This window comes from Eretmochelys imbricata, chromosome 2 (genome assembly GCF_965152235.1).
Source record: "Eretmochelys imbricata isolate rEreImb1 chromosome 2, rEreImb1.hap1, whole genome shotgun sequence".
Lineage (NCBI taxonomy): Eukaryota > Metazoa > Chordata > Testudines > Cheloniidae > Eretmochelys > Eretmochelys imbricata.
Genome location: NC_135573.1, coordinates 268,210,288 through 268,229,429, shown reverse-complemented (window position 1 = coordinate 268,229,429; position 19,142 = coordinate 268,210,288). Strand labels below are relative to the sequence as shown.

General features: G+C 48.6%; 1 protein-coding gene across 3 annotated transcripts; it reads right to left on the bottom strand.

Annotated features, from left to right (window-relative positions):
- Positions 1-253: 253 nt before the first annotated feature.
- On the bottom strand, positions 254-14,418 carry LOC144260065 (GTPase IMAP family member 7-like). 3 transcript variants are annotated; one of them, XM_077808595.1, is made up of 4 exons: positions 14,221-14,418; positions 6,756-6,794; positions 6,082-6,121; positions 254-2,123 (listed from the first exon to the last, which is right to left on the bottom strand). In XM_077808595.1, exons 2-4 carry the CDS (start codon positions 6,774-6,776, stop codon positions 1,147-1,149), a joined length of 1,038 nt encoding a protein of 345 aa, XP_077664721.1. In that variant the 5' UTR covers positions 6,777-6,794; positions 14,221-14,418; the 3' UTR covers positions 254-1,146. The 3 variants fall into 3 exon arrangements, with proteins under 3 accessions (XP_077664721.1, XP_077664723.1, XP_077664722.1); XM_077808597.1 differs by having other exon boundaries at positions 6,756-6,791; XM_077808596.1 differs by lacking the exon at positions 14,221-14,418 and adding an exon at positions 13,706-13,801.
- Between the last annotated feature and the right edge of the window lie 4,724 nt (positions 14,419-19,142).

Below are 19,142 nucleotides of genomic sequence, written 5' to 3'. Positions count from 1 at the left end.
CCCTAAGCACCCTGCCGCCACTTGCACGCTGGGATAGCTACCACAATGCCCTGCTCTCTGTGGCGTTGCAAGAGCTGCTCATGTGGCCGTGCGCCACAGTCACAAGGAACAGAGTGTGAACACCCAACAGCGCTTTCCCTGCAGCGCTCTGTGAGCAGCGCAGTAACCGCAGCACTGCACACCTGCCAGTGTAGACATCGCCGCAGTAGAGTCCTCACGTTCGAAACCCCCAAGTGCTGCCGTACGGTTAAATACAAATAATAGCATTTATTTTCATAGAATCATCCATAATTCATGGAAATCATCACATTTCACAGCAAATCAAAAGCTAAACAGGAAAATATAGGAGAACTAATTACACGATTACAGGCAGGCTATATCCATGGGTAAATGTGGGAGCACTGTGGGAGTTACACAGCAGTTAGAACTGGTTGAATATTTTAAAAACATTTAGTCACAAAGAGTTTAGCGAATAGACATACTGAATTGAATGTAAAAAAATATTTGCAAATTGTGAAGGTTTCATGAATTTCCAGATTATTGGTCTGAAAATTGACATCATGGATCATTTGTTATCTTCTTGTTTATAAAATTTCCCCCCAGAAGCAGAAACAATATCATGTGACTTGGGTGGTCAGTCACAACTTACAAATATCGAATACTGACTAGTCTGAATGAACTGCTTGCGAACAACCAATGAGCTGGGAACTGTTGATCCAAACTGATCAGTGAATACTTATGAATGGTTATTTTAATGAACAGATTCTGATGTCTGTAAATGATTCCTGAACAGAAATACGGTCTACATTTACCACCATATTGACAGCAATATTAGTCACAATTAATATAATACATCAACCCCAGCTTATTCCAACTCTTAGTCCAGAAGAGATCTAAGAGCTGTAACCAGAGTCTTCAATGGAAGCAACACATGTTGTTAATAAAGACCAAATGCTAAGGGCTTCATTTACTCATAGCTTGTATGCATTAGCTGTAGGGTATGACAGTACAAAGCTGACTAAGAAGCTGATACAACTGTAAACTTCTGTGAAGAAAAAAAAGAGGAGGTGAAAGTGTTACAAAGCACAAACTCCATTCATCACTAGTGGCAAAGTGGCAAGAGAAGGAGAAATTATAGTAAGTCAATCATTTAGGAAACCAGCCTTTGATTTTTGAAAATACAGAAGAGAATGCTTCTAAAATATCTTGTATCAGAGTAACATCCTCAGCAGCTCTTTCCCTGAGTTCACGTAGCTGTTCCTGGTATTGAGTATTTATTTTCTCTAAAGCTTTTTTCCTTTCTTGTCTCTGGGTGTCTCTCTCTCTTTTCCAACAGTTTTGCTTATATGAGACTTCTTTCTTAAAGTTCTCATCTATTTTCTTAATTTTTTCATCATACCAAGATTTCACTTCTCTTATATTTTTTTCCCTCTCTTCCTGACGGTATTTTCTCTCGTCCTCGATATTTTCTTGAAGTTTCTTCTGAGCATATTCATACATCTCATTAGTATAATGTGAGCCTCCATTCTGTTGCACCATCTTATCAGTCATTGCAATCAGCTCTGAAATCTGGTCTTCCTTCTCCTGTCCTTCTGCTTTGTTGTTAAAAGCGCAGCATCGATTCTTGCACTTTTGCATCAACTTCTCAAGATCTTTGTCACCCAAATCTTTTAAATATTTTTCTAAAGTCATGTCACCTAAGTCATCTTTTCTGGTGAACAAGAAGATCATGTACTGCACAGCTCTTTCCCCAAAAATGTCTTGTATTCGTTCAACTGTTTTTTTCTCTTCTTCAGTGAAACGACTCAGCTGCATCACCAGAACTATAGCATGGGGTCCTGGGGCAGAGACTAGGACACAACGCCCAATTTCTTTCATAGTTTCTTTTAAAGGAATTTTTGTGTCAAAAAGACCAGGTGTATCAATGACTGCAATGTCCCTGCCGTTCCAAGCCCTGCTCTCCTTCTTACATGTCACTGTTACTGATTGTGCTGTGATTTTAGACACAAACAGATTCTCACGGAGGATGGCGTTTCCTGTTGCACTTTTCCCACATCCAGTTTTACCAACAAGAACAATCCTTAGTTCGGATATCTCAGTGCACGGGCTGGCAGTTCTTGGGCCTGGAAGAAGTAAGTTTGACAATGTTATTGTAAAGATAATAAAGTAACAATGGGTGTGTTTGGGGATTTCCCTTTCTGTAATTATACCTATTGTAAGGCCTTAGCTAATCGGTGTGGAAACATTTTGCATGTTGGAGCGGAGCAGCAAAGTGGGTGGTTAGCACTGACAGCCTGTCACCTTTGGAGGCCTCGGTTCAGATTTGAATGAGTTCTAAGCACACAGCAGGCTTTGGGCTGGAGGGGGCCAGCGCAGTGATCAGGTGTTGTTTCTGGGAGGGATGCTGATCTGGATCCTTACTGTTCTGTTTTGGAATCACTGCTCATGGTGCAGTGTTGCCACCAGGTCTCATTAGCTCCCTGTCCAGCCTCTACTACACGCAGAGAGGAGCCGCAGTCACCAGGAGCCAGCCCAGCAATGTGGGAGCAGCAGAAAGAGCCAGGGGCAGGCTATAGAACGGGCTCCCGAGTTAGCAGAAGATGCCCAAGGAGTTTAACTTGGACCTGACTTCCCAGAGAAGTGGAGCATGCCCAGCTCCAAGTGACTTCAGCTGGAGTTTTGGGTGCTCAGCAGCTCTGCAAATCAGCCCCTGCTTTATTTTTTTGGGTGATGAGGTAAAAAGAGAAAGGAAGGAGACTAGGGAGAGAAAGAATGGAATACAAAAAAAGAGGAAAAGGGGAATGGGACTGTCAAGGTTCCTTCCCCACTCTGAACTCTAGGGTACAGATGTGGGGACCTGCATGAAAACCTCCTAAGCTTACTTTTACCAGCTTAGGTTAAAACTTCTCCAAGGTACAAACTAATTTTACCCTTTGCCCTTGGACTTCCACTGCCACCACCAAACTTTATCTGGGTTCCCGAAAAAACATAGTTTGGACACGTCTTTCCCCCCAAAATCATCCCAACCCTTGCACCCCACTTTCTGGGGAAGGTTTGGTAAAAATCCTCACCAATTTGCATAGGTGACCACAGACCCAAACCCTTGGATCTTAGAACAATCAAAAAGCGTTCAGTTTTCTTACAAGAAGACTTTTAATAGAAGTAAAAAAGAATCACCTCTGTAAAATCAGGATGGTGAATACCTTACAGGGTAATTAGATTCAAAACATAGAGAATCCCTCTAGGCAAAACCTTAAGTTACAAAAGAGACACACAGCCAGGAATATTCATTCTATTCAGCACAGCTATTTTCTCAGCCATTTAAAGAAATCATAATCTAACACATACCTAGCTAGATTACTTACTAAATTCTAAGACTCCATTCCTGTTCTGTCTCTGGCAAAAGCATCCCACAGACAGACACAGACCCTTTGTTTTTCTCCCTCCTCCCAGCTTTTGAAAGTATCTTGTCTCCTCATTGGTCATTTTGGTCAGGTGCCAGCGAGGTTACCTTTAGCTTCTTAACCCTTTTCAGGTGAGAGGATTTTTCCTCTGGCCAGGAGGGATTTAAAGGGATTTACCCTTCCCTTTATATGTATGACAGGGACAAATAATTTGGAGAGATGGATGAAAGGGGAAAAGAGTGGAGCCTGGGGAGCAGGAGAAGGAAAACAGGAGGGAAAACGGTGAGGGAAAAGAGGAGGAGGACAGGAAGAAAACACTGTAGGAGAGGTACAGACAGTAGAAATAGATGGAGAACATGCACCATGCCCACAATAGCAGCTCTTGTCACTCTCAGTTAGGGGAGCTGATGAACACATCCAGGGGAATAAATGAACCAGAGCTGCATTGCCCGGCTTTAGAGCCAAATCCCACCTTCTCCGTGGCATAGACCCCTTAGGACCCCCATGGGTAGCCGGTCTGCACAGCAGCAGAGGAGCAATGGGATCCCAGAGAGGAGCCCTCTCTCGACAATAGCCACAGCATCCCCTGGGCTCTTTCCCTTGCATGGAGTCTGCATGGCACTCAGCTAGGGGGGAGTTATACCAGGGGAAATGGTGCCTTCCCAACTGTTTCAGCCAGTGAGGCCGTTCATCAGCTGGGTAACAGCCCGGGACACCGAATGGGTGAGCAGCCCAGGGAAAGCCGCTCTGGCTGACAGGTGGTAAGTGGAGCTGCCAGCTGGGGAGGGTGGGCCTGGCAGGGTGAAGAACAGCCACCAAAGGCAACTGGCCTGGGAGATGGAGAAAATGGCCCTTGGTGATTTCATTAAAACTCCCCTTCTGAATCCCCTCTCCCTGTGGTGTTGGGCTGCTCCGGGTCATCAGTAACTACCCTGGCCCCTGCATGGGGGAGAAATGGTGGGTAGGATTTGTGGAAGGCTCATTGGAGGAAGGGAGCTAAGTTGCACGAGAGCACTTGTCCTGCCCACAAGTGACCCCCTCACTCTTGATCAGTGAGGAGAGTCCCACCGAACCGGTGTCCACATCAGCATGACTGTCCTCAGACCAGTTAGGCGGGTGCAGGGATGGGGTATGCCACAGACACAGACCATCCTTCCAACCACACCCAGGAAGCCGAGATTGTCTGTGGAGCTGGTCTAACCCACACACCTCCTGGGTATGGTGTTCTGTCCCATCTAGTGGCCCTGAGACCACTTAGAGAGAGAGAGAAAAAATGAGTCTGCTCTCCAGCCTTAGCTAAGAGCCAACTGGCTTTTAGCTCATGTGGTAGAGGCTCATCCACTAAATTTCATAGGTCCCCAGTTCGATCCTGCCTATTGACAACTGGGGTCTGTCAGCGTTACACCGGCAGTGCAGCCTGGGAAAAGTTCCCTGTTTGCAAAATCTGGAGAAGTGCTGGGAGGGGGTATGGGGGATTTGGGTTTTTTTCAAGGCAGTTGTGGGACTTACTGCAGCCCCCAAAGGGGTGGGATGGAGAGAGAGAAAACCTTTAGCCCAGAACAGCTCTGTTGGGTGGGAGTGTGAACTGTCAGTTCCAGTGTAAGGACGGCTCTTCAGTGAACCACTTTTGGTGTTGTCCTGGACCATAGAAAACAATTTCCCACGTCACAAAACCACTGCAAGGTTTGCCTTGATTGCCAGACCATGTCTACACGACAGTTCACAGTGACATCATTTTTGTCACTCAGGTGTGAATAAGTCACCCCCCCCAGCAATGTAAGTTACCCTGACCTACGCACTGGTGTGGGCGGCGAGATATTGGTGGGAGAAGCACAGCTACCCCAAGGCTGGAGTAAGTAAGTCGGCAGGAGAGCTCTCGGCACTAGCAGCGCCATGGCGGCTCAGCTGCGCCAATGCAGCTGGGCCGCCGTGAGCTCCGTAGCGCACCCATAGCCTGGGTCTTTGTTCAGGAGAGAACCGGCACTGACCTGCCAGGGTCTATCGCAGGTCAGGACTGAGGTGCATTGGCAGAGATAGGAGGAGGCAGCTTAACCCACACCAGCAGTCTCAAACCTTTGTCTGCAGGAGCACAGAAATGTCAAACGTTATCGTATCTAAAATGTAAGTATGTTCCTTTGACCCAAACAACAGAACCCCACCTGTACTGTCAGAGTAGAGCTGGGTGGAATTTACTGTTACTGAAAAATTTCAGATGTTCACACAAACAAAACAAAACACATAAAACGTTTTCAGTCTAAATCCAGTTGCCAAAAGACAACAAGTTCTTGGTTTTCTGATGGAAAGTCAAAACTAGCCATGGAAAGCACCCACTTCTTAGGAAAAGTTTTGTTTAGTAGAAAACCCAATTTTCCAACAAAAAGCCAGCTTTGACGGAAACTTTTTGACCAGTGCTCGTGAGAATCCCATACACGTGACCTAGCAACTCCTTCTCTTGTTTTTACAGTGATTGCATCTGTCCTTGCAGCTGAGCAAAGAGGCCAAATTGGGGAGAGGGAACTACTGATCCCCATGCAAACCTGTTGAGTAAGAAGAGATATTTTGGGATTTTTGGATCAACCCCCCGTGCTAGCGAGGCTCTCAATTTCATTACGGAAAATCACGAGCTGACAATTCATGTAGAAAGAAGGACAGCACAGGGAAATTGTCATTTTCTTACCTGTTTCATCTTCAGTTTGCCATCCAGGATAAAACTCTGGCTGAAATATTTGATTTTAAAAATGTGAACATTGTAAAATGATTAGAACATAGACATAAAGAACGCATGAAATAGCAACGCATCGACCGGAGCTCCCTTAAGCCACTTTGGGCATCGTTTGATTACATTTGGGAAAGCCACGTTGCAGAGGCAGCAGATCTGCAGACACGGAAGTGGCAGAGGAGTCACATTCAGGGTTAAGGATGATACCAAGGCCAGGGATACAGTAGGGAAATGGAACAAATATCTGGGTTGAGAAGCAGGCTGTAAGAGGGGTGCAGTTGTGGCAGAGGAGGCTTCTCTTGCCTAAGAGAAGCTGCTCTGCCTTTAGGAAACTAAGCTGAGCAGAGATGAGATGAAGCCACAACACAAATCTAATCTCTCTGTGAATTATATATATGTAAACCAGAGGTACTGAGACCACTGTGAGAGAGATTAGCAAGTCTGGTCTACAGCCTTAGTTAAATGCCCGCTGGCTTTTGGTTCTTGCAGTAGAGGTTCATGCCTTTAGCGCCAAAGGTCCCAGGTTCGATCCCCCCTGCTGACGACCCAGGTCTCTCAATGCTATATATACTTTGCACCAGAACATTTCATTTAGCTGGACTCTGAAATGATCCATTTCTCATGATACTCACTGAACTTTGTTTTCCTCCCATAATGGATTCAGCCGTCTGCTAAAAAACAAAACAAAGCACGAATGAGACTCTCCTGCAGCTATTTACAAAACATACAGCAAGATTCTCCCCTGGCACACACTGGTGTAAATCAGGAATAACTTCACTGAAGTCAATAGAGTTTACACTGAGTAAAGCAACAACGACAGGCTGCCAGAACACAACATTCAAGGAAATGCAATTTTCCCCTCACCAGAGAGGTTTGACAATGCGGAATGAGGAAGTAATAGTATTTCTAGGAAGTAAACACTAGTTTATTCAATCAATTATTTTGTTTTTATTTAAAAACAGTTACTGAGATTTTTTCATTCGTAATTTATTTTTGCATTCTTTATATATTCTTGAACACCTAATTCAGTAAAAGTCAAGAAAACCACTTAATAACCATGAGACAGAGACCAAATTTAACACCATTTGTCTCATTGGTTTTGCCTGACCCTGAAACTAGGGGTCACCTAATGAAATGAATAGGCAGCAGGTTTCAAACAAACAAAAGGAAGTTCTTCTTCACACAGTGCAGAGTCAACCTGTGGAACTCCTTGACAGGGGATGTTGTTAAGGCCAAGACTATAACTAAAAGAGAACTAGATAAGTTCCTGGAGGATAGGTCCATCAATGGCTATTAGCCAGGCTGGGCAGGGATGGTGTCCCTAGCCTGTTTGCCAGAAGCTGGGACTGAGCGACAGGGGATGGATCACTTGATGATTCCCTGTTCTGTTCATTCCCTCTGGGCCCCCTGGCATTGGCTACTCAGAAAACTACTTCCTAATAAAACAGGTCTCTGTGGAACTCCCATTTAACCATTGCACATTAGCCTTATGTCCTGCTTACATAAGGCTAATCTGCACATGCTTCCTAGCACCTCTGCCCCTGTTTTCCAGACCCAGTGAGAAGTAGGGCTTTTTGAGCTGGGCTGTATGAGGCAGGTGGGGGAAGGGGTGAGGTAGGAGGATGTCATGGGCAAACAGGCTTGGTGCCCTGGAACCACTCATGAATGAAGTTCACACAGGACCCTCTGGCAGGTTGACACCCCTCAGGGCACACACTCACTAGGGCAAGCCTCCTTGGCTTCAGCATCTCTTGGGTCTGATCTTGGAGCATTCAGAACCCCTGTTCCCATCATGAGCTCCCTGCAGTGAGTCCACCTGGATAGGACAGCTGGAGAAGACCTATACGTCCAACCCCCCTAAGGGGACATACACCCAACTTTGCAGTCATCAGTGACTCTCAGCAGCGAGGTAAAACAGAAGATTTATTGGTTGACTGGGACACAGAGTAGGACAGATCTTGTTAGCTCATCAACTCAGCAAATTCCATGTTGGGAAATCCAGAGCCCAGAGCCCTAGATCTCCTTCCTGAGATTTAGTCCAGGAGACCGCCTCGCTTCCAGCAGCCCACGCTCAGTCACGCCCAGTTGCCCCTCCTCCATCCTTTGTCTCTTTCCCAGAAAAACAGGTCACCTGGCCTCCACTTCTTGTTTTGTTTTCCAACACTTCCAGCTGGCTCTTGCAGAGGATGGGCCCTGGTCATCAGTTGCCAGGATACAGAGTGTTGGCCATTGTCTGTGCCCAGGCAACTGGTGGCCTGGGCCCCTCCCTGCAAGGTGCCAGCTGAAGGTGTTGGAGAACAAAGAGATCAGGTGGCCTCCTGGCTGGGGAAAGAGACAAAGGCCAGAGGAGGGGCTGGAGAGTTTCAGTTTGGAGCTGGCTGGGGAAAGAGAAGAAGGCCCAGACCTGGGGTCTGGCCTCCCTGGCCCCAAGATGGACCTGACTTAGGGGTCCGGTTTCCTGTACCTACAAGCAGTGGTGAGCTGGAGCCGGTTCGCGTGAACTGGTTGTTAAATTTTGAACCAGTTTTAGAACCGGCTGTTAACCCGCTTCCCTGCAGGGGGCGCTGAGGCTTTGCTGGGCTCCGGCCGGGAAGTGATGTGATTCCTCCTCCGGCCACCGGGGGCGCTGCTGCGGGAGCCACGTGGGCTGCCCCCTGGCCCTGGGCACGAGCCCTGGTGCTGCTGCTCCCCTGGCCCTGGGGCTCCCGCTGCTGCCTGGGGGGTCCCCGGCTGCTCTGCTGGGCCGGGGCTGCGTCCAGCTGCTTGGGCTGCTCCCCGTGAGCCCCCACCACCCTGCCCACAGCCAGCCCCTACCTCCAGCCACCCCTGGACCCTCTGCCAGCAGCCAGCCCCTGCCTCCAGCCACCCCCTGCACCCCCTGCCTGCAGCCAGCCCCTGCTGCACCCCCTGCCCTGCCCGCACCAGCCCTGCACCCCCTGCCCTGTCCACAGTCAGCCCCTGTCTCCATCCACCCCCTGCCCTGCCCGCACCAGCCCCTGTCTCCAGCCACCCCTGGACCCCCTGCCCTGCTCGTAGCCAGCCCATCTCCAGCCACCCCCTGCCCTGTCCGCACCAGCCCCACACCCCCTGCCCTGCCTGCAGCAAGCCCCTGCCGCACCCCCTGCCCTCTCTCCCGCCAGCCCTGCACCCCCTGCCCACAGCCAGCCCCTGCCGCACATACCCCCTGCCTTGCCTGCAGCGAGCCCCGCACCCCGTGCCCTGTCCACACCAGCCCGGCACCCACCATCCTGCCCGCAGCCAGCCCCTTCTGCACCCCCTGCCCTGCCCGCAGCCAGCCCTGCCCCCCCTGCTTCCAGCTAGCCCTGCCCCACGCCCCTGTCTGCAGCTGGCCCCACATCCACTGGTGCCCTGCAGTTCCCAGGGCAGTAACCCTGTAGACCTGCTTCAATGAGGGGGGCAGGGAGCAGCTGGGACCCACACATGTTCACACCCTAGGGTGACCAGACAGCAAGTGTGAAAAATCAGGATGGGGGTGGGGAGTAATAGGAGCCTACATAAGAAAAAGACCCAAAATTGAGACTGTCCCTATAAAATCGGAACATCTGGTCACCCTAGCACAGCCCCAGGGCGTGGCGGGGACCCACACTTGAAACGGAGCTCACTTCTAGCTCAGGCCCATCTTTTTAAAAAAGAACTTTCGGCAGGGTGAACATACATCCGTATTTTCCCGGACAGGTCAGGCTTTTTCGTTCTTAAATCGCCGTCCGGGAGGAATTTTTAAATTTAAAAAATTCCTCCTGGGAAAATATGGACGTATGGTAACCCTCTTGGTACAAAAAATACATACTGGGGCACATGCTTTAAATCAGAACTTTTTATCGGGAACTGATTGTTAAGATTTTGGCAGCTCATCACTGCCTACAAGCTCTGTTTTGGACTGTGTTCCTGTCATCTAATAAACCTTCTGTTTTACTGGCTGGCTGAGAATCGTGTCTGACTGCGGAGTTGGGGGGCAGGACCCTCTGGCTTCCCCAGGACCCCACATGAGCGGACTCGCTGTGGGAAGCGCACGGAGGGGCAGAGGATGCTGAAGGCTCCGAGGTCAGACCCAGGAAGGTGGAAGCTGTGTGTCCTGCAGACAGGCTGCTCACAGAGAGGAGACTGCCCCAGAGTCCTGCCTGGCTTCGTAGGGAGCAGTTCCAGAGCATCGCCCGGGGACTCCATGACTTGGTAAGTCTCAGCCTGAGTTGACTCTCCACTGTAGTTAAGCCAGGGTTCATACATCATTGAGAATCTACACAAGGTGGAGACAAAAAGAAAAGGAGTACTTGTGGCACCTTAGAGACTAACCAATTTATTTGAGCATGAGCTTTCGTGAGCTACAGCTCACTTCATCAGATGCATACCGTGGAAACTGCAGCAGACTTTATATATACACAGAGAATATGAAACAATACCTCCTCCCACCCCACTGTCCTGCTGGTAATAGCTTATCTAAAGTAATCGTCAGGTTAGGCCATTTCCAGCACAAATCCAGGTTTTCTCACCCTCCACCCCCCCACACAAATTCACTCTCCTGCTGGTGATAGCCCATCCAAAGTGACAACTCTTTACACAATGTGCATGATAATGAAGTTAGGCCATTTCCTGCACAAATCCAGGTTCTCTCACTCCCTCACCCCCCTCCAACAACCCACCCCCATACACACACAGACTCACTCTCCTGCTGGTAATAGCTCGTCCAAACTGACCACTCTCCAAGTTTAAATCCAAGTTAAACCAGAACATCTGGGGGGGGAGGGGTAGGAAAAAACAAGAGGAAATAGGCTACCTTGCATAATGACTTAGCCACTCCCAGTCTCTATTTAAGCCTAAATTAATAGTATCCAATTTGCAAATGAATTCCAATTCAGCAGTTTCTCGCTGGAGTCTGGATTTGAAGTTTTTTTGTTTTAAGATAGCGACCTTCATGTCTGTGATTGCGTGACCAGAGAGATTGAAGTGTTCTCCGACTGGTTTATGAATGTTATAATTCTTGACATCTGATTTGTGTCCATTTATTCTTTTACGTAGAGACTGTCCAGTTTGACCAATGTACATGGCAGAGGGGCATTGCTGGCACATGATGGCATAAATCACATTGGTGGATGTGCAGGTGAACGAGCCTCTGATAGTGTGGCTGATGTTATTAGGCCCTGTGATGGTGTCCCCTGAATAGATATGTGGGCACAATTGGCAACGGGCTTTGTTGCAAGGATAAGTTCCTGGGTTAGTGGTTCTGTTGTGTGGTATGTGGTTGTTGGTGAGTATTTGCTTCAGGTTGCGGGGCTGTCTGTAGGCAAGGACTGGCCTGTCTCCCAAGATTTGTGAGAGTGTTGGGTCATCCTTTAGGATAGGTTGTAGATCCTTAATAATGCGTTGGAGGGGTTTTAGTTGGGGGCTGAAGGTGACGGCTAGTGGCGTTCTGTTATTTTCTTTGTTAGGCCTGTCCTGTAGTAGGTAACTTCTGGGAACTCTTCTGGCTCTATCAATCTGTTTCTTTACTTCCGCAGGTGGGTATTGTAGTTGTAAGAAAGCTTGACAGAGATCTTGTAGGTGTTTGTCTCTGTCTGAGGGGTTGGAGCAAATGCGGTTGTATCGCAGAGCTTGGCTGTAGACGATGGATCGTGTGGTGTGGTCAGGGTGAAAGCTGGAGGCATGCAGGTAGGAATAGCGGTCAGTAGGTTTCCGGTATAGGGTGGTGTTTATGTGACCACCGCTGATTAGCACTGTAGCGTCCAGGAAGTGGATCTCTTGTGTGGACTGGACCAGGCTGAGGTTGATGGTGGGATGGAAATTGTTGAAATCATGGTGGAATTCCTCAAGGGCTACTTTTCCCTGGGTCCAGACGATGAAGATGTCATCAATATAGCGCAAGTAGAGTAGGGGCTTTAGGGGACGAGAGCTGAGGAAGCGTTGTTCTAAATCAGCCATAAAAATGTTGGCATACTGTGGGGCCATGCGGGTACCCATAGCAGTGCCGCTGATCTGAAGGTATACATTGTCCCCAAATGTGAAATAGTTATGGGTAAGGACAAAGTCACAAAGTTCAGCCACCAGGTTAGCCGTGACATTATCGGGGATAGTGTTCCTGACGGCTTGTAGTCCATCTTTGTGTGGAATGTTGGTGTAGAGGGCTTCTACATCCATAGTGGCCAGGATGGTGTTATCAGGAAGATCACCGATGGATTGAAGTTTCCTCAGGAAGTCAGTGGTGTCTCGAAGGTAGCTGGGAGTGCTGGTAGCGTAGGGCCTGAGGAGGGAGTCTACATAGCCAGATAATCCTGCTGTCAGGGTGCCAATGCCTGAAATGATGGGGCGCCCAGGAGTTCCAGGTTTATGGATCTTGGGTAGTAGATAGAATATCCCAGGTCGGGGTTCCAGGGTGGAGACAGGAACCAGATCTCTGATGTGGCAGACCCAAATCCCATCCACTTAACCATGCTGCTCCCCAGAGAGATCCTGCGATATTTGTCCCTACCTATAACATAGTGTTATGCATCATCCTCTAGTGGCTGGTTCACACAAGATAACAGTCTTCTGCTGCCAGCTAATGTAGTTAGCCCTATAGCTCAAATGCTAGAACTCACTACTGAAGTCCAAGGTTCAGACTCTGATGAAGATGGGGGGCGGAAGGTGGAACTAGTCTATCCCCCCACCCCTCAGTAGCAGGTACAAGGGGGTTGAGAAAGCTAGGGGCAGCTCAAGGGAGCCACAGTTATGGGAGGGGTTCAGGGAGCCGGGGGGGACAGGTATCTGAGGGGCAGGGGTTGCTGCTGAAGGAGAAGGAGGGGAGTGAATCTGAGCGAGCTGTTTGAAGAAGGGCAGCAGAAGGTCCTGAAACAGTCTGGGGGGGGGAGGTGGTGTTTTGTTTGGATCAGCTTAATCCATGCTGCCCCTGTCCTGTTTCAGCCACTGCCCCTTATTCTGCTCCCATGTTCCCCTCTACGCATCTGCCCCTGCTGCTCATCCTGTTCCCCATTCTCTGTCACTCCCCCACCTGCCCCCATGCTCACCCCCTCCTCCTGACCCCAGTGTCTGCCCCTTCCTTCTGCCCTGCTCTCCTTCCTATCGTCCCCCTTGCCAGCAGGGCCCTGGGACAGCTGGGCACGGTCACTTCCCAGCTGTTCTGGGCCAGCTCGGCCCAGCAGGGGAGCAGCGAGAGCAGAGGAAGAGACAGCTGGCCGGGAATCCATCCATCACAGGGGACCTGTTAGCGAGGAGACGACCCTGTGCAGTCCCTGCAGCCTGTCGAATGGGAGAGATGCCTGCAGGCGTGGGGACAACAGCTGGGAAGGAGTTGTTAGTTGTGGGAGGTTAAGCCAAGATGGCTGACACGGCAGTCCTGCCCTCCCACCCCCCATGACTGTACACCAGTGTGTCACACACACACCCCCCTCTGCTACTTCGGCATCAGACCGGGTTGCCCCCATAGCAAGATCTTTCCTCCCCCTGGGTTCCCAACACCCAGGCTGCAGCTCAGGGAAGTGCCAGGGTCGTCTCCTCCCAGCCTGCATGTCCAGACCCTGGCAGGGTGCCCCAGGGATGTGGGCACCCCAGCCTGTCGCCCCCTGTCACTCACCTCGACCACACCAGCCTCACCTTCCTCCCACCACCCCCATGCGACTGTGTGCCTCTTGTGTGGTTCTGGGCATCAGTCCTCCAAATATGTGCCCAGGCAAACCAAGCATCCTCTGCTGCGCTTTGAGAGTCACTGATCAACTTTTAGCGTCTGTATTATAAAATTATCAGTGAGTATGAAAAAAATGATACTAGAGATGAAAGCCTTTGTTACTTCTTCACATTAGATTTTTCAGCTTGAAAACCACCAGGCTTTACAGTCAGACCTGGTCATTCACATTTCATTTAGATAAATTAGCTTCAGTTAAACGATGAAACACTAAAAGTGTAATTCTTTTCAAGACTATTTTATTTTCCCCTGGTTTCAGTAAATTCCACAGACTGCAAGGAAGTATATTTGTCGGAAATTTACAAATCTAAATATTAGGCAATGTTAGCTTAAAACAGGACATTAAAACTCATCACTCTCTCTCTCACACACACACACACACACACACTCACACACACACACACTACCTCCTCTATGCTGTTGGTTTGTTTCGGCACTCTCCTCCCAGGCTGCTGGTGTCAGATGAGAACGGACACAATCCCCTGGGGTTGTCTCTTTGTCAATAGACTGGACACACTGAGGGCAGAGGTAAAGTTCGGAGGTGCAGATAGGAAGGCAGAGGGTGAGCGCAGTGCAGTTAGGTGCCTGCAGGCCGAGCACACTGATCAGCAAACTGTGCCAAACAAGCAACCCTGGGAAACTTTTTTACAGAAACTGCCTGTAGCTTGATTGGCTGCTTGCAAAGAGGAGAAACACCACAGACAAATGCACCCTGCAGCCAAAGCCCCAAACGCTCATGTGAGGAATAACACAGGCCAGGAGCAGCAGCACCAATAAGAGTTACCAGAGGTGCAACTCCAGGGGCAGGGCGAGGGGGTTAGACAAGAGGGACATTCCCCCACTTTCACTCCCCCCACCCAGTGAAGAGTCTGTTAAGAAGATAGCTGCCTCTTGCTCTATTATATGCAGCTAGTGATGGCCCCTGCAGGGATTAGCTGAGGCTGAGGGTATAGGAGAGTGGCCAAGGCAGTAGGGTGCAGAGGGAGATTCTTCTCCCTCCTGCTAGCAGCAGCCCCCTCACTATCTCTCCACTTGCTGGCAGCCTCCTCCCCAGCTCCCAGTGTCTCCTGCCAAGCTGGGCAAGGAGAGGAGGGATAAGGGAGTGAAGAGAGAGTGATGAGGGAGAATTATGGTGGTGGGAGGAGAGAGCCTCAGGGAATGAAAGAGCAGAGAATGGGGATGGTGAAGGATGCAGATGATACCACTTGCAAAGCAGTGGATTAAGGGGGAGAGAAGTATAAAGACAATTATTAAACATTACAGGCAAAGTGAATTTAGGCTTTGTGTACACTGGAGTGATCAATCAACTCTTACGTCCCTCAATTGACTGAATTGAATCTTGCATCTGTAACTCTGCTATTCACTGCAACAGACTTCATTAAAGCAGAGTTCAGGTTCCCCAGCCCTTTCCCAGCATGCCCTTCTAGAAAGTGAACGGTGAAGAAAAGTCAACCTTGAAAATCAGGAAATACTAGTGTCACCCATGGGTGGTGGGTGAACAAACTGTTGGGGAAGGTTAGTCCCTGGTTCCTTCTCCTCTGCCTGAGGCCCTGTCCCTCCCCATCCCTTTCCGCGCCCCCATCTCCCCGAGCCCAGAGCACCCCCCCCACGGCCTCCAGCCTCGGAGCACTGGGCGAGCGGCTTGGCCCCAGTGCTCCCAACCCCAGAGCGTTGGGCAGGTGACACGTTATGGCCCCAGCATCCCCAGCCACGGGCCTTACAAGCACTGGCCCCAGCCTGCCCACCCCAGCCTCTGGGCCACGGAAGAGTGGGAAGGAAACTAGAAGCAGGCAGGAGGGAGCCTGGAGGCAGAGCATGGGCAGGACCATGCCAGGCTCTTCGGAGAGGCACAGTCTCCCCACGCCTATGATACCCACCACCCATGATGTCACCTACATCCCACCATCTCCACATACTCTTAACTCTGTCCCCCTGGAGTTGGCAATAGCCAGTGGGACCATACTGAACCTGTCCTGTCTCATCCCTAATAAAATGTGCCACTGTTTGTTCTGTTGTATCCATCTAGTGTTGGTCCAAAAATGTTTTCCTAACATGGAAAATGTTGATTTTTTTAATTTAAAAAAATTGACCAAAACCCAGAATAGTTCAGTTTGGCAATGCAGCTGTGGTGCCTCATGGGAGTTGTAGTTTGGATGACTTATGCTCACATTCTCCTCAACAGTCTGGGCTCCTTGGTTGGACTGCATCTCCTATGATGCATTGTGGCTTCCCTTTTTGGTAGAATCCTTGGCCATAGTGTATCCTGGACGATGTAGTCCAGCTGGGGAGCATGGCCTGTGGAGGAGAATGGGGACATGAGGAAACTGAACTACAACTCCCATGAGACCACAGCACCATTTCTGAACTGAAATATTTCAGTTTTCAAAATTTTCAATTTTGAGGTGTTCAGTTTTTTGATGAAAAACCAAAACTTTTAGAGGAAACAAGACAGTTTTCATGACAATTTTGTTTAGTTGAAAACCAAATAGCAGCTGAATAACAGTTGTGACAGGGCATTTTTGACCAGTCCTATACCCATCACAATCTATTCTGTCACTCCTTCTCCTGCACTCTCACTGCCCCTCGCTAGGTGGAGCTATGTTAACTAAGGAATTAGTGGCAGCAGGTTGCCAGAGCTCACACCATCAGCTGCAGAGAGGTGCAGATGCAGCTAGAAGAAGCAGGGATCCCTTTTCTCCTGAGCTGTGATATGCAGGAGGTGAGACAGATGATCACACTAGTGCCTCCAAGCTCTAAAATCAGAGAATGCATGAGAGCTTTAAAAGTGTATGCACAATTTCAGGGATGTCAGAAAAACTAATGCTGTCACCCCTAGAGGCTGATATTCCACGACGTATGTCAAGAAGATAGGGGGATTTTGACGGGATGGATCACAGAAACCCCCTTGGGTTTGCCAACTGATGTGCCAAGACTCCTTCTGCCCTGCTTTCCTGCCCTAGCAGCTTGGGACTTCAGTGCCCTACCTGATATGAGCCAGATCCGCTAGCCTGCTGCAAACCCAGACCCAGGTCTGAGCCATGTCCCCTAACAGCTGTAGGTTTAACTGGAAGCAGCTTCGGAAGTGTTCCTGTCTTTAACACTCAGATGCCCATCTCCCAACGGCGTCCAAACCAAATAAATCCGTTTTACCTTATATAAAGCTTATACAGGGTAAACTCATAAACTGTTCACCCTCTATAACACTGATAGAGAGATATGTGCAGCTGTTCCTTCCCCCCCACCCCCCGGTATTAATACATACTCTGGGTTAATTAATAAGAAAAAAGTGATTTTATTAAATACAGAAAGTAGGATTTAAGTGGTTCCAAGTAATAGCAGACAGAACAAAGTGAATTACCAAGCAAAATAAAATAGAACACACAAGTCTATGTCTAATACAGTAAGAAAACTGAATTCAGATAAAACCTCATCCTCAGAGCTGTTCCAGAAGGCTTCCTTTTACAGACTAGTCTCCTTCTAGTCTGGGTCCAGCAATCACTCACACCCCCTGTAGTTACTATCCTTTGTTCAGTTTCTTTCAGGTATCCTTGGGGATGGAGAGGCTATCTCCTGAGCCAGCTGAAGACCAAATGGAGGGGTCTCCCAGGGGTTTAAATAGACTTTCTCTTGTGGGTGGACACCCCTCCCTCTCTCCCTCCCCCTGTGTAGAATCCAGCTACAAAATGGAGATTTGGAGTCACGTGGGCAAGTCACATGTTCATGCATGACTTAATTTTTATAAGCAGCAGCTGTTGCCCAGATGCTATCTTGAATGTCTCCAGGAAGGCTTCTTATGTGGATTGGAGTCTTCCAAGATCCATTGTTCATTAAGTGTTTCTTGACTGGGCACTTAATTTGCACATTCCTTTCTCAAGAAGCTGACCAAATGCTTCACTAAGGCTACTTAGAAATCAAGCAAGTACACAGCCAATATTCATAACTTTGGACACAAAAATTATACATGCATATAAATAGGAGGAATAGATTCAGTAGATCATAACCTTTACAGAGATATGTTACATGGCATATGTAGCATAAAACATATTCCAGTTATGTCATATGTATACATTCATAAGCATATTTCCATAGAGCCTGATGGGGTGCACCGTCACAGGGATATCCAAGTGTTTCATCCCTAACACCCCTTTCCATAGTCTTAGAGCCCAGCAGAACTACACAGTCCTTTCATCTCTGACAGGCATCACTCAAAGCAGGGAGAACTAAGGTTATTTGCAGTGTGGTCTGGGGGACAATACTTTAACTCTGCATTTCCTGGTTTCCAGAGGTTCACCTTTGGACCACAGATCTTGTGCATCATATCTAGTGCTGCCCAGTAGGGGTCCAGCAACCCACACCTGGAACAGAACGTGCCCTGACCAGGACTCTTGAGCTCATTCTCCTGGAGTCATTTTCAGTCTGGCAACAAATTCCTCCTAATGCCCCTATGCTGGGCTTCATGCTGGACACAGAACTGCCCACTGAGTCATCTCAGGGTGGGATCCAAGCAGTTGGGTAGATCTGATGGAGGTACAATTGTGGGGACTTGAACTGACAAGTCACTCACATTTCCAGAAGGTTCCCCATTGTAGCCCCAGACACTGAGTCAAAGATAGGCTGAGTGCTGTTGTGCCTAGCATGGTAATCGCATAACAAATCATTTTGAACGGATGGTCCTTGAACACAACTGGTAGGACCTTATCCTCTGAACCACCAAGTGAAGACACTGGTCGATCTATTCCTAAGAAGGTAACTCACCCAGCAGTGTATGTGCTCATGTTCTGTACGCTAACTTTCAAAATATTTCTAAACTGCTTCTTGATGCTGTTGAGTAGCTGAGCTCAGTAGTGGGCCAGTGATATAAATGTTATGAAAGTCAGACTCACTATATTTCCCTAGCTCTGAAGAGAAAAAAAAAACAAATCTGGAACCTTTAAAAACAACTTACTAATTTATTATTATTATCATTATTTTGGAGGAGGGCATATCTTGGGAACAACTAACATTTCCACCACAAAGAATATCCCTGCCCCTGTTGTGGTATATCAGTGTTCAAAACAATCTCCCTATATATGGTATGTGCACTATGGAGGACTTTGACTAATGAAATGTTAAAAAAAAATCTTCTGCTCTGGAAAAAAGTTCCAAAGAAGCTGCAGCCAGAAGTACAATGGGAACTCCAGACATACCTGAAACCTACTGAGGCAGGATTTGAATTCATAGTCCGTGGGTGGAGCTCACGTTCAAAGATGACACCTTGTTTCCCTGAGCCAACCAGTGAGGATGGCAGGAATTGACCTGCCCTACCTAGTTGTTAGACACAGCACCTCAG

Coding starts and splice junctions, on each gene's coding strand:
- LOC144260065 (XM_077808595.1), bottom strand. CDS start 6,776: ATGGGAGGAAAACAAAGTTCA. Junction 6,122..6,755: donor TGGGAGGAAAACAAAGTTCA/GTGAGTATCATG, acceptor CAAATATTTCAG/CCAGAGTTTTATCCTGGATG. Junction 2,124..6,081: donor GCAAACTGAAGATGAAACAG/GTAAGAAAATGA, acceptor TACTTCTTCCAG/GCCCAAGAACTGCCAGCCCG.